This window comes from Oculina patagonica, chromosome 2 (assembly GCF_052425735.1).
Source record: "Oculina patagonica isolate OP01 chromosome 2, crgOcupat, whole genome shotgun sequence".
Taxonomy (NCBI): Eukaryota; Metazoa; Cnidaria; class Anthozoa; order Scleractinia; family Oculinidae; genus Oculina; species Oculina patagonica.
In genome coordinates this window covers 14,228,988-14,243,743 of record NC_135759.1, presented here as the reverse complement: position 1 = coordinate 14,243,743, position 14,756 = coordinate 14,228,988, and the positions used below count along the sequence as shown (strand labels likewise).

The window sequence follows — 14,756 nt, the reverse complement described above, 5'->3', positions numbered from 1 at the left end:
GCTCACAAACTGCGTTTACTGCTTACATGATATAGACCCGCCCCCCCCCAAAAAAACCAAAAAAAAAAAAAAAAAAAAAAAAAAAAAAAAAAAAATAAAAAAAAAAAAAAAAAAAAAAAAAAAAAAAAAAAAAAACCCCCAAAAAACCCCCCCCAAAAAACCCCCCCAGAAACAAAAAAAAAAAAAAACCCCCGGGGGGGGCGGCGCTTAATCGAGTAAATACGGTACCCTTGCGCTCAAAAAATGCCTTTTCTGCTTTCTTCATATATACCCCTTGCGCTCACAAACTGCGTTTACTGCTTACTTGGTATAGACCCCTTTCGCTCACAAACTGCGTTTTTTGCTTTCTTGATATATACCCCTTGCGCTCACAAACTGCGTTTACTGCTTACATGATATATACGCCTTGCGCTCAAAAAATGCCTTTACTGCTTACTTCATATACACCCATTGCGCTCACAAACTGCGTTTTCTGCTTACTCGATATATACCCCTTACGCTCAGAAACTGCGTTTTCTGCTTACTTGATATATACCCCTTGGGCTCACAAATTTTTACTACTACAAACTGCGTTTTCTATTTAATTGATATATAATCCTTGCCCTCACAGACAGCATTTTCTGCTTCTTGAAATATGCCCCTTGCGCTTATAAACTGCGTTTTCTGCTTACTCGATATATACTCCTTACATTTAGAAACTGCGTTTTCTGCTTATTTGATATATACCCCTAGGGCTCACAAATTTTTACTACTACAAACTGCGTTTTCTATTTAATTGATATATAATCCTTGCCCTCACAGACAGCATTTTCTGCTTACTTGAAATATGCCCCTTGCGCTCACAAACTGCGTATTCTGCTTACTTGATATATACCCCTTGCGCTCACAAACTGCGTATTCTACTTACTTGATATATAAGCCTTGCACACACGTAATTACGTTATTTTCTTTTTTGATATATAAGTCTTGCGCTCTATATTGACGTTTTACGTTTACTTGATATATAAGCTTCGTGCTCACAAATGATGTTTTGTGCTTATTTGAAATATAAGCCTTGCGCTTACAATTGACGTTTTATGCTTTCTTGATATATAAATCTTGCGGTTACAAATCACTTTTCGTTCTTACTTGTGCTCACATTTTATGTTTTAAGTGCAACGACGGGTTAGGAAGTGCGGCCTTGATAGACTGAAGAGTTGTCTTGTGAGGGATTATGGAATGAGAAGAAGTACTCGAGCGAGTTTGTGATATCTCAAAAAAGAAACAGGAAAAGAGCGAAATTAGTTTGAAACTCACTTACAAACAAAGATGAACAAAGGGAAGAATTGTAAGCCAACAATACAACTGGTGTGGGCGTTAACAAAACCCGGATCCGATCCGATCCGATCCGGGTTTTGTTAACGCCCCAACTGGTGTACGTTGGGGTGGAATCTGAAATGCAAAAAAATTGAAGGAAAGACCACCCGCCGACTGTTGAGCCCGTTTAGGATAAATTGGTACTTTTATACGAAGCATTCACTGACAAAGGGAGCATATCAAACCGCTGGATTCAGTGGGCTCAGTTTCAAAATGGCGGGAGACGAGAAGTTTTCGAACTTTGTTGGACATTGAGGATATTTTTGAAGAAATGGAGATTCTTCCGATCCTAGAGAGTAATAACTCGCCAAAACCAAACGTATGGTATGTTCTTTCGCCAGATGGAGACGCTCCGTGCATAAGAGTGGGTCATACATGCACATTTGTGGCTGGGACACCCAGGCGTGTGTTGTTGATCGGTGGAGCTAATCCTGACGGGTCATTCGCTGATGTTTATTCCTTAGATCTAGGTTTGTTGTTTAAATATGCACTATATTATTTTTATGACTTATGCCAAATTTAGTTGTCTGTCTACAGGACTAGTAGACAACATGAACAACAAATTTTGTACAATTAACTTATAAGCTTACTACCATTTTCGCGCCGTGCCTTTTTCTCGTTTTCTCCCGTGTCTGCCTGTCTTCGCCCGTCGCCCTCGCTTCGCTGTCCCCCCGCCCTCGCCGGCCCCCGCGCGGCCGCGCTCCCTTGTGGCGTCTGTCCTAGTCCCCGCGGAGGCCTCGTCGCTCGGGTAGTAAGTTTTAAGTTTATGCCATGCTTTTGTGACTTTTGATAGATGATAGAATAAAGAACCATGGATTGTGAATAGATAGAAACTGAATTGAATCAAATGTGGTTCATCCAAGAATAGCATAAAAATGACACAAGCAAAGAGACAGACTAATTTGAAATTGTGATGTTAAAAAATGTGAACTCAAGGTTTGTTGTCATGGATACATAACTGACAGTTGTGAAATTATACAAGGGCTATACTCATTTGAAAATCAGTGCAAGCATTATAGCTACTTGGCATACTTGTTCACTGGACTGTAAGACCGCCTTTTGCTGTTTAAAGAGTATAACAATTTGCAATATGCCATGATTCATAGAGTTCTGTTGTGGGAGGATAAGATGGTCTAGACTTCCTGTTTCCTTTCCTTCTTTTAGTTCCCACACTTCCTCTTTATGCATTTCTTACTGCAAAATATTATCCAACATTGTATTACTTCCTGTAAGACTTCCTTACCAAGGTTTCTTCTGGTTTCCCATCCATCCCTTCCTGACCTTGTGGTAAGAGATCACTTTGAATTATTTTAGGTGACTGGCATGTTCAAGAAAACAACATGTTCTTATCATCTGGCTGATAAAAAGCAGCATTTTGCCAGGAATGTCAGCTGTCTCCCATCCTTTAGTCATGTTAAACTATTTGTTTCATTTTTTTATTGCAGACAAATTTGAGTGGAGTTGTCCAGACTGGACAGGTATTGCTAGTCGTTATGAGCACTCGGCATTCATTGCAGACTGTAATCCAAAGAAGGTTCATGTTTTTGGTGGAGCACAACAAGCTACAAACTTGAATGATGTTCAAGCTCTTGACCTAGGTACTTTTGTCCTACTTGCATGTTTGTTTGTTTGTGCGGTTGCATGCATGTGTGCATGCATACATGCATATACAGTTTTGTGTTTGTATGCTTGTTCATGTCTTCCTCCAAAATACTGCAAGCCAAGGATAAATCAATGTACCAAACCATTACATCTGGTTTACATCAGAGGTGATGAGATAAGGATTTGAGTTCTAAACCTTAGTTCACTTCCTGTTACAGTTTTATTGTCATTAATAGTGTTTTGTTGTTGTAAATGTTGTGGATCAATTTTACCTTTGGTATAATTTAGTCTTTTCCTTTGTTCTGTTGTATGGTTATATATAATAATGAATATTAAACAAAGGAAAAATGCCAAATTGTACCAAGGGTAGAATAGAACCACACCATCATATACTTAACGTATTTACCCGTGTATGAGTCGACCCCTATTTTTGCCTCTGCTATTCAATCCAAGTGACGAGCTTGTCTTCGAGTTCTGGCCACTGACACTGTTTTCCCCGTTTGCTGCACTTTTTCTTCTGCATGCACTTGAGCTTTTCGACTTGCTTTTGCCAGTCACGAACAAGCTTTTCGTTCACGACAAACTCACAATTTTTTGATTGTGTGACAGTGAAAACCAGCAATAGTGCAGGATATATAATTATGTGTACATCATTGAAAGTATAACTCTAAATTGAACGTAATTTTCTCTTTCATTTGACCGATAATTTTGATAGAAAAGGGCAAATGGGAGACAGTTGAGGTACATGGAAGTCCACCATCACCAAGAACTTGTCACAGCATGGCATCAGTGGGCAGCAAGTTTTATGTGTTTGGTGGAGGATTAAGTGGCCCTGATCCTGTTCCAGACACAATTCTACACGTCTTTAATGCTGGTAAGAAGCACTTTGATGCTGTTTGAAATTTAGAAAAAAAAATGTTTTTTGTATTTACATCTCTCTTTTTTTCTTTTTTCTTTAACCCAAATTGAGCTCACCCAAACTTCCTCCCATTTACTTATTTTTTTCTGTTTTTGTTGTTGTTGTTAATTTTGACAGAAATGAATATTAGCATTAAAGTACTGCAGTTTCACTCCCACTGCTCAAAATCTAGAAATGCAGTTGAATCCCAATAATTTGAATAAATAGATTAATAAAAAATTACCTGATGGGACACCGAAAAAGGTTTAAATTAACAAGCTAAGGGCTCAAGATATTGAGGATTCAAATGTACTGGCTTCAGTGGCAACCATGATAATAACAGTGAGTTAGTCCATGTGGCCGGTGTGGCAGAGGTTTTTCAAACAAAATAAAACTAAGGCAACCAGCAAGAACAACAAATTTTCAACTAGTGATCTAAGAACTACACAATAACACAACATGATGGCAGATCTTGCAAGCACATTCTCAAGTCTCTAGTCCACGGGATACTATGTCCTATTTTGGTAAAGTCCGCTGACTAAACAGGGTCCCCTTTATCTCTTTGCCAAATGGAATCACGTGAAAATATTTGGCTTTTCACGCAGCACGAATAATTCTAAAAATGTTTTCACGTTCATGCAAAAATCATAGGGATCCCTGTTTAGACTGGTACGCTAGGAAGGTGTAACACCAGATATTGTGCCTGTCAAGATCACACACGCAACAAAATAGCCAACAAAAGTCCCAATCCCAACCACAGAGCTAAAACAAAGATTTACGTTTACTAGAGCTACCTAAAAAATCAGAAATAAAGTCACGAAAAAGGAGATGATTCACGATTAACATCTAATACAACTCTTTGTTCACGGGTCATGATCAAGGTAAAAATTGCGTTCACGCGCATGTAAAAAGATCTTAAAATTGGGAATCACAAGTCATGAAAAAATAAAAGCCCAAATCACGTTTCACGGCAAATAACTAGCCTCAATCACGCTTCACGTAAAAAGTATAGGGGACCCCAACCCTCCAAGTTAAGACCATTTTAGTCGCCATGGCGACTAAAATTTTGGAGCTGGCAACTAAATTTGAACCAAGGTCGCCAGCCTGGCGACAAAAATTGAGAGAAATGATTGAAAGCATCAGCTTAATTTGGTGACTAAAATTTTTCACTGGCAACCAAAAGTTGAGTAGTTGGTGGCCAAATGGCCACTAAGGAAAAAAAGTGAACTTGGAGAGTTGGACCCTTACTAAAGAGGAGTTGGCAAAAGTAGTACGTCTTGCTAGGATCAGGAAGATGCAGAATTGGCGTGCTTGTAAGGTGTGCCTTGACTGACTGATAGGCTCTCTCCTGGGCTTCACCCCACTCCACTCTGTTTGGCTGGCCCTTGCGTGTTAGGTCCGAGAGGGGAGCTACCACTGCAGCGAAATTTGGGATGAAATCTCGATAGTATCCGGCCAATCCCATAAACGAACGGATCTGCTTCTTGGTGCTAGGTCTTGGGGCGTCTCTAATCTTAGCCACGTTATCCTCATGAAGTCCTACTAGACCACACTGCAACTGATGACCAAGAAACTCAACACTGTCTACGCCAAAAATGCACTTGCTTGGTCTGACTGTCATCCCGAACTGTAGTAGTCGCTTGAATAGCTCACGAAGGGCTTCGAGATGCTCCTCCCACGTACGGGTGTGGACTAGGATATCGTCCCAGTAGAATTCGACGTTTGGCAGATCCTTCAGTAATCTTTTCATGGCGCGTTTAAGGGTTGCTGCGGAATTAACCATCCCAAATGGCATTTTCAAGAACTCATACAACCCATCGGGCGTTACAAAGGCTGTCTTCGGGATGTCTTCCTCCGGTATGGTTATCTGCCAGTATCCTTTGCTAAGGTCAATCTTCGAAAAAGACTTGTCACGGTTTAATTTCTGGAAAAGCTCCTCTGCAGTTGGCATTGGTTCAGGATCAAATACAGTTAGCTTGTTTAACTTTCTGTAATCAACGCATACCCTGTTCGTCCCATCCTTTTTCTTCACAACAACAACGGGTGACGAATACGGCGAATTAGATTCTCTGACCACGCCCATCTTAATCATATCGTTAATATCCTCCTTAAGAGATTCTCTGAGGCTGTACGGAACAGGATACGGCTTAGATCTGACTGGCTCCTCTGACGTAAGCTTGACGTGGTGCTGAACCAAGTTCGTGGTACCAGGCGCTTCGGTGAATAGACTTGAGAACTGGTGTGCCAAGTCCATAAACTCATCTCTTTGGTCATCTCTAAGATTGGGTCCTGTAGTCACGTCACGGATAGACTCCTTCGGTACATATCCTCCAATCTCCAGGAAGTCGGCTTCAACTTCTGTCTCCTCAGTCTCAGCCTCAATTGCCACCGCTGACACTTCTGCTGGCTCCTCTCGCTCAAAATACTTCTTGAGGAGGTTGACATGGTAAACTCTTTCTTTGCCCTTGACTTTGACCTTGTAATCGTTAAGGCCTACAACAGCGCTGACTTCAAAAGGGCCTTTCCACTGCATTAGCAACTTGTTGTGGTCAGTTGGCAGTAATACAAGTACCTTGTCCCCTGGCTGGAGCTTGCGGACCTTCGTTTTGCGGTCATAGTAGTGCTTCCCTTTCTGCTGGGATTTCTGCAACTCACTGTGGGCAAGGTTGAGAGTATCTTCTAGCTTCTCGCGCAGCTCGAAGACATACTGGTAACTGTTCTTTACTTCTGGTTCTTCTACTTCTTTCGTCCACAGTTCCTTCAGAATGTACATGGGTCCTCTGACAGCTCTCCCATACAATAGCTCAAATGGTGCAAATCCTGTAGACTCCTGGGGAAATTCACGGTAGGCAAACAGCAGCGGGTTGATGTAGCGATGCCACTGCTTTGGCTGCTCACTGCACAATCTTTTCAGCATTAACTTCAGTGGTCCATTAAACTTTTCGGTCATACCATTACACATGGGGTGGTACGGAGTTGTCGTCAGCTGCTTGATGCTCAAGAGACGCATTACCTCCTTCATACATTCAGAGACAAACTGTGTTCCCAGATCGCTAAGGATCTCTTCCGGTACTCCAAGGCGGCTGAAGATGTCTACTAGGGCTTCTGCAACGGTTTCTGTATCAATGTTCTTCAACGGGACAGCTTCTGGGTATCGAGTTGCATAATCCACGAGCGTCAGTATGTATCTGTGACCTTCCTAGCTTGGCGGGCCTATCGGACCAATCAGGTCGATTGCTACTCTCTTAAACGGCTTGTCAATTATCGGCATCTTCTCCAACGGGACTTTGGGGACTGATCCCTTTGGTACGGTCTTCTGACATACATCACAGGATTTACAATGTCGCGTGACATCTCCTTGGATACCAGGCCAGTAGAACGCAGCCTGAATTTTGTCAGCTGTCTTCTTTATGCCCATGTGTCCACCCATTATTGACCCGTGAGCTACATCCATGATTTGGCGTCTCAACGGGGTTGGAACCAGAACTTGTCTCACGGGCTTTCCACTATTTACGTACGGGTGCTTGTAAACTCGATACAGGACCCCGCTCTTTCGCTCAAATGAGATCTCAGCTTGGCCCTTCACTCGAGTGTCATCGCGGTCCCAGTACTTCTTCAGACTCGCATCCTCACGCTGCAACTGCATAAGCTTCTCTCTATCTACTATGGGACTCTCTGATGAACTTGGTACCTTCAATGGGGTATGTTCTCCGGCTTTCTTAGCTTGACCTCTAGTAGTCACGGCACACGCTTCCTGCCAGCTGGGGTCTGGGTCATCTGCGGCTCTTGCACCAGGCACATTACCAACGATAAGGTCATAGATCGCATTGGGGAGGCACTGTGCTTCAACTTCTCCTGACAGGTAAGGGGTGTCCACAGTGATCTTTGCAATAGGTACTTTTCTCACAGTATTGTCTATAAGCAGCATACAATTGAAGTCACCAGTGTACTGCTCCTCTGAAACTAACTCCTTCTTTACTACAATACCACTGCAACCAGTGTCTCTCAGAACATCCACTGTCTTTTCACCCACTCTACCCTTTACAACAGGCATCTTGCTTCTAGCTCCAGTCAACGGCTCCACGCACGCATTGCTAAGCAACGGAATCCTTTTTTCCACAGGCTAAAAGGAGCTGATCCTCTTCAATACAAGACTTGACTTCCTCTGGCGTAGCGTTTAGCTGGGGTGGCTGAACTAGACAGCCAGCACTCACTTGGTCACGTGGTGCTGCAGGTACACGAGGCTTACTCGATCCTCCAGCCTTCGGCAAATTCACTTTGAGAGACACTTGGCAATTTCTCGCTTCATGTCCTTGCCTTCCACACAAGAAACACGACCTTAATACGGCTTGACAGTTGGCAGCTTTATGCCCCCGACCATTGCACTTGTAACACTGTACCTGGCTAGGCTGAATGGGCGGTTTCTTTGCGTCATCATCCTTTTGGGGTGGGGCTGGTGGTCTACTTCGTCCACTACTAAACATGTGCTTTCCATGAGCTTGTAAGTACTGATCAGCAATCTGGGATATCTGTTCCAGTGTCTCTGGAGCCCTTTCACGTAAGTGAATGGCTAGTTCCTTCGGACATGAATTGATGAATTGCTCCTTGACTATCAAATCTCTTAGGCTATCAAAGCTCTTAGTGGTCTTAGAGAGTTCGACCCATCGCATTAGATATGTACTCAAGCGCACAATAAACTGGTCAGGACTTTCATCAATCTCAGGCTTAGATACTCTAAATTTACGACGGTAGCCGTCCTCAGTTAAATCATACCTCTTCATCAGTGCCAGTTTCATTTTATCGTAATCCGTAGCGGCTTCCTCTGACAATCGTGAATAAACATCCAGGGCGCGTCCTGTCAACAGAGCACTAAGCTTTGTAGCCCAACCATTCTTCTCCCACTTAGCGTTCGTAGCAAACCGTTCAAAACGCTGGAGATAGGCATCGAGGTCATCCTTGCCGTCCACAAATGACGGTAGTTTAGGTGCCTTGGCTCGTTCCTCTTTGTTATTGTTCGGTTGTGCGGGGAAATGTCCATCTCCCGCCAAACGTGCTAGATCCAACTCATGCTGCCTTTTCGCGGCTTCGATCGCTTCTCTCTGTCTCAAAAGTTCCGCTTCCCTTTCCATTTTTCGGAGATCGCGTTCCTGGCGCCTTGCTTCTCTTTCATCTTCTTCCTGCCGACGTTTCTCGTCTCTCTCTTCTGCTTGTTGTCGACGTCTCTCTTCTTTCTCCTCTTGTTGTGTTCGAAGTCTCTCCTCTTTCTCTTCTTTTTCTCTCTGAAGTCTTTCCTCTTTCTCCTCTTGTTCTTTAACGAATTTCAGCAGCTTTTCTCCTTCGAGTCCAAACTTTTCTCCCATCTGAATAAACTTCTCCATTGCTAAAAACGCTTAAAAGTTTACCACAAAATAATCGAAGCAAACAATCTTCACAAACGTGACTCACTTGTAATTCGATTATCCTCGACGATAAGTTCCACAAACCACACACTTCGAATTAATTTGTTTCTTTCCTGCGATTACGGTAGTAAATACACTCTTCGTTCTTGTGCTCCACTCACACACGGCAAATAGTCAAACAAACAATCCACACAATTACTTTCGATTCTCCGGCTCGACGATAAACTCGACAAATCGACACAAACCACACACCTTGAAAGAAACTGTTCCTTTCTAGCGGTTAGGTTAGTAAATAAACACTTCTTGTGCTCTACACACAGCAAATAATCAAAACAAACAATTCTCACAGATGCCGCTTGCTTGTCCTTCGATTCTCCTCGACGATAAACTTTACAAAATCGCCACAAACCACACAACTTGAACAAATTTGCACCTTTCCTGGTTACGGTAGTAAAGTAAACGCTTCTTATGCTTCACTCCCGGACAGGCCCCCAATGTTACGAATGGATTCGGTTTGGTGAAGTAAACGTTTACCAGACTGAACGCAGGATTCTCGGTAACACAACAATTTTACTCAATTCCAGCTTAACATGTCGCACCCTTCGACAATCAACTCAAAACACTTCTCGTCTGAAGTTCTTCTCGGAAAGTCTCTCTCACGTGACCTAAGCGAAAGTCTAAAAATAAACATCCTCGTGGGAAAATACGTCACATGGACAATGTCACGAACAATGTCACGCTCAGTTTCGGAAGGAACACAATTTTTTGTAACACTGACCACAAGCAAATGGGTTTAAAAATGAATTAAACAAAATTGGTGCTATTCTGTCATGAATTCTGCTGAATAGGGTCACCCACACTTACAGTAAATGTAGCTTACAGTGTAGTTGAAACTTCTTTATGCAGCAATAATTTTATTGTATATTTGCTCAGTTGCTTAGTTGTAAATATTTTTTTCTACATACAGAGGACGGCAGTTGGAGTCAGCCAGATGTTAGTGGAAGCCCTCCTTGTGCCAGACATGGTCACGTATCAGTGGCAGTTGGAACAGATATTTATATTCATGGTGGGATGGCTGGTACCAATATCTATGATGATCTATACAAATTTAACACTGGTAAGCTAAATAAAAAAATTCTGGATTTTTCATTTTGTCAGTAATGTTCCAGATACTATAGCTTTTTGTGATACACCAAATGTTATAAGCCAGCAAACTTGTGTCTTGTCATTATATAGCAGGGATCCACAGTGACTGTATTTCTAATGTAGTTTATCTGCATTTACAATTTGGCTAAATTATAAAATAATTGGGATTTTCACAAGGTATCTTTACATGTATTTGAGGCTGGCGGTATGCCTCAACCCCATGACAAGCATACTTCTAGAAGAAGTGATACTGATTTCATTGTGTGATTAACATGAAAATAGTGACATAATTAACATAATTTTCCCTCAAAATGTAGTAAGTCACACTTGGAGCAAACTTGAACCGACGGGTAATGCTCCATCATCACGAACAGCACACACAGCAGCATGTGTGGGGAAGAGGATCTTTATTCACGGCGGAATGAGTTCTGTGGGGACTGCACTGGATGATGTGTATTCTTTAGATACAGGTTGGTGTCTTGACTGCTATAATAAATAAAGATTGTTTTTGGCTATAAGTAGTTCCTTCTATTCCATTTAAACTACTGTAAAAGCTCTATTAAGCAGTTTTTATTGGAGCCTGTCTAGCGTTTCTCTATAATACATTAGTGGCCATGTTCAAATTTACAAACTACAGTCGAAGCTCTCTTAACGGACACTCTCCTAGGCGGACAGCTCTACTAACGGCCACCTTGTTTGAAACCCCGTTTTAACTCCCATACAAACTCTGTATTTTTACATTCTCGTAGGTGGACATTCCCGTAAGCGGCCGCGGACACTTTCAAAGATCACGACTTAGACGTTTTCTTTGTTTTTAAGCTCTCGTAAGCGGACACCCCCAAAGAAAACCTATTAGCAACCCCTGTATCTTGTTTTTATCAATTAACTTCACATCGCCGTCCATCACAATGATTTTACAATAATAATTACAGTACCATATTTTAGTGTTTGTTTTGTCATCATCCACGTCTGTCCGGTTATTGTTAGCTGGGCAAGCTCCCATAACCACTACACCCCTTGTGGCCGGTTACGAGAACCATTCTCGTAAGCGACCAGCTCCAGTTACGGACACTTTTTTTGCGTCCCGAGGGTGTCCGCTTACGAGAGCTCAGACTGTAAAGCCTATAAAAGTCAGTTTTGCAAATGTTTGCCTTAACCTTTTCAAGATGCTTCCTTTTGAGTCACGTTTTTTCAATATTATTGGGAACTTGACAGATTCTGACAATCAGGACAATTTCTACATTATTTAGTTTCTATGTGGATACAATGAAATTGATCAAGTGATCATTGTCCAGTTCAGTTTAACATATTATTGCCTTTTAGAAACCTTGAGATGGACAAAACATATTATTGCCTTTTAGAAACCTTGAGATGGACAAAAACACCAATTGACGGTCCCAGTCCTGCTCCAAGACTTGACCACACCCTCTGTGCTGTGGAGATTCCCAAGCCAACAGGTACTTGTAATATACAGGATAGAATTAACAAAACACTTCCTCTTTGCTATGATTAAGGTGGCTCAAAACAGTTTCCTGCATTTTTCAACACCTCAACTTTGACAAATCAATACTATCACTTGGGTTTAGAGCCACCTTAATTTTTGAAATTTTTTTTTGTGTTTTTTTTTTTTAACTTCTGCTCGTATTTGCAACTTTACGCATGCAAGAAGTGAATAGTTTAGGGTTTAATATAACTGAGTTTAAAAGGCAAGGTGTCATTCAGGAGTTCCAATGGGACAATCAGAAGTTTTCTATTTCTTTTCTATTTATTTGTTAAGTCAGGTTGACCACCTGGACATTTTTTTACCTCTCTTATCAGCCTCTGGAACATTCATTCAGTCATAGTTATTGTCGAGGATTGACAGTAATTTACATATAGGACTAGATCAAATCTGTTTCAATCCAGGGCACACTTTCTGTGCTGCAGAAAGTTCCCAAACTGCAACAAAGAGTACTGTTATTCCTTCCAGGATGGGATGTTAGTTCATTACAGTTTTCCTCCAGCATTTTGCCAGGTTGCTTCTGATCAACAATTCATTGGTAACAATTTATTGATACAATCATTTAAAAGAGGCACTAAGTGAGTCAAGTTTCTTGCTCCAGCGCGCAAGCATCAATACAGAAATGCTGGCCAAGAATTCTCAAAGCTTAAAGCCAATGTATGGACTGACCAGAAGGCAACCTCCCCCCCCCCCACCACCCCTATAGTTTTAAAACCTTATCATCATAGGCATGCAATGTGTGCAAAGGGCTATGTGGCTGTAGCCCTTTGCACGTACCTGTAAGTAATTATCATAATATTTCATCAGTCATTGCATGTACATTGAACACAAGTAGGTCCTGCCAGCCACATAGCCCCCTTCACCCTCTCATAAGTAGGTACCTGTTTCATGCACCTAGGTAAGCAGAAAAAAATGGCAGGAATTTGAAATTGTTACTTCTTCTTGTAGATGACGCTGCGTCTGAGAAGACAAAAGCAGATGACAGTCTGACAATACTGTTAGTGTTTGGTGGAATGGATACACAAGGAGAAATTTTTAATGATTGCTTAGTTTTGTTGCCTGAAAATATAAAATAGAAAGCTAATAAAATTGTTTTACTGAGACTGAGGTTCTTGTATAAGGTTAGAGTACTCTGTATAATTGGGTTTCTGCCTGGAATAGACTGCAAGTACAGTATGTGTCCCTTGGTCCGGACGAAAAAGACGCGAACGTGTATTTCTCAGCTTAGAAGAAGAGCAGTGCGCTGAGATTTTGTCCTGTAAGTTACCGTGACATCCAGCTAACAAGTGAAAAGACAACAGCTTCTGTGCTTACTCGATTACTCTGTAATATCGAAAACGGTGGTTCGGTTTGACGGCCCTTGGTCCGGAAAGCACGCAATATTTACGCAGCAATTGTCCGAACTCCAATTTAACGAAGCTTCTTGCACATTTTTAGTATATTTTAGTGAAAATCAGAAAAATGAAATAAAAATTTTATGGAGGAGAGCCTTATTTCGTCTCGTCAACAATATACAGTGAATGTAGTAAAGCGCTTACTCAGCCTAATGAACGTGATTTGTAAAGTTTGAATTGAAACTCCTCGTTTAAAAAAAAACTGTAAAATGAAGTTTATTATGCCTTAGAACTCAAACGAAAGGTGTATCTTTTGTCAGACTTCTTTTCTTTCAGTATTAGTTAGCTTGTCACCTTCAAAAGTTTTTAGGTTGTATTTGGTTGCCGTCAGTGTCCGGACCAAGGACCTAGTCAGGAAAATTACTTAGAAATTTTATTTCGTTAGTTTGGACGGAAACTCAAGCGATCAATCAAATTATTTGCACTAGTCGAAAGAACATTTCCTATACATCAATTCTACCAAAAATTACCTCTTATAGCGTGCTCATTTCAGATATACAGGATTGAAAAGAAAACCAGTTAATTTGAGGCGCCATGAACAAATAAACATCGCGAAAACAAACTTCACCTACCTTCACGTCGACTTGAAATTCTCGACATCAACGCCAGCAGAAAAGTCTTCGAGCGAGGTTTAGACAGCAAACAGATCAAGAAATCTTTGGAAAGGTTCGGTTTTTTTAAAACTTTGTTTCCTATCGAAAAAACACACGATAAACCGAAAGTGTCCGGACCAGGGGCTGTCCGGATTTAGGGCCACATACTGTAGTCACCCTTCTCCCCCTCAGATTCTATGCGTGTGCTGAAATTTATCAGTGCAAATCAACAGTATAAACACTTTTCTCTTATGTTAGAGAACAATTTGGTAAAAAACAGGAACTCCTTATAGTTTGCATTATAGTTTGTCTTGCTTTAGAAAAAACATGAGTTTGTTGAGAGGAGAGGCCTCAGATTGTAGCTTCTCTATTGTATCAGGAATAAACTGTAGCACCCAAGTTATTTTTAACTGAATCATTTAGCTGCCAGCAGGGGTTGCTTGAAGATAGTACTCTCCAGTCTGAATTGGGAAATTTGAAGCAAGCTGTCCAAGTGTTGCTTCCATTTACAGAAATACTAGCTGAGATGTAAATGGAAAACGAGCGGGAAAATATCCATGTGGAAAGGGACTTCTAAATAGAAAATATCCATGTGGAAAGGGACTTCTAAATAGAAAATATCCATGTGCAAAGGGACTTCTAAATAGAAAATATCCATGTGCAAAGGGACTTCTGAATAGTAACCTGCGCTCGGGCTTTCTTTTTTTTTTGCGGGGGAGGGAGGGCGGAAAAAAGGACGCAAGAAATATAATGCCTGATTGCAGGTTATCTGAATAGAACAAACCCGGGGGGGGGGTACTCCATATAATGGCCTATACGGGAAGGCTCTGCCCGAAAGGGGTACCTTTTTCAGGCTTCAGGTATATA

At 41.5% G+C, this 14,756-nt stretch overlaps 1 protein-coding gene across 1 annotated transcript; it reads left to right on the top strand.

Moving 5' to 3' along the window:
• The first annotated feature begins 278 nt into the window (after nt 1-278).
• LOC144643087 (rab9 effector protein with kelch motifs-like) lies at nt 279-13,005 on the top strand. The gene is made up of 7 exons (XM_078502226.1): nt 279-1,826; nt 2,802-2,954; nt 3,674-3,832; nt 10,223-10,372; nt 10,719-10,871; nt 11,763-11,858; nt 12,851-13,005. Exons 1-7 carry the CDS (start codon nt 1,628-1,630, stop codon nt 12,976-12,978), a joined length of 1,038 nt encoding a protein of 345 aa, XP_078358352.1. The 5' UTR covers nt 279-1,627; the 3' UTR covers nt 12,979-13,005.
• The last annotated feature ends 1,751 nt before the right edge of the window (nt 13,006-14,756 follow it).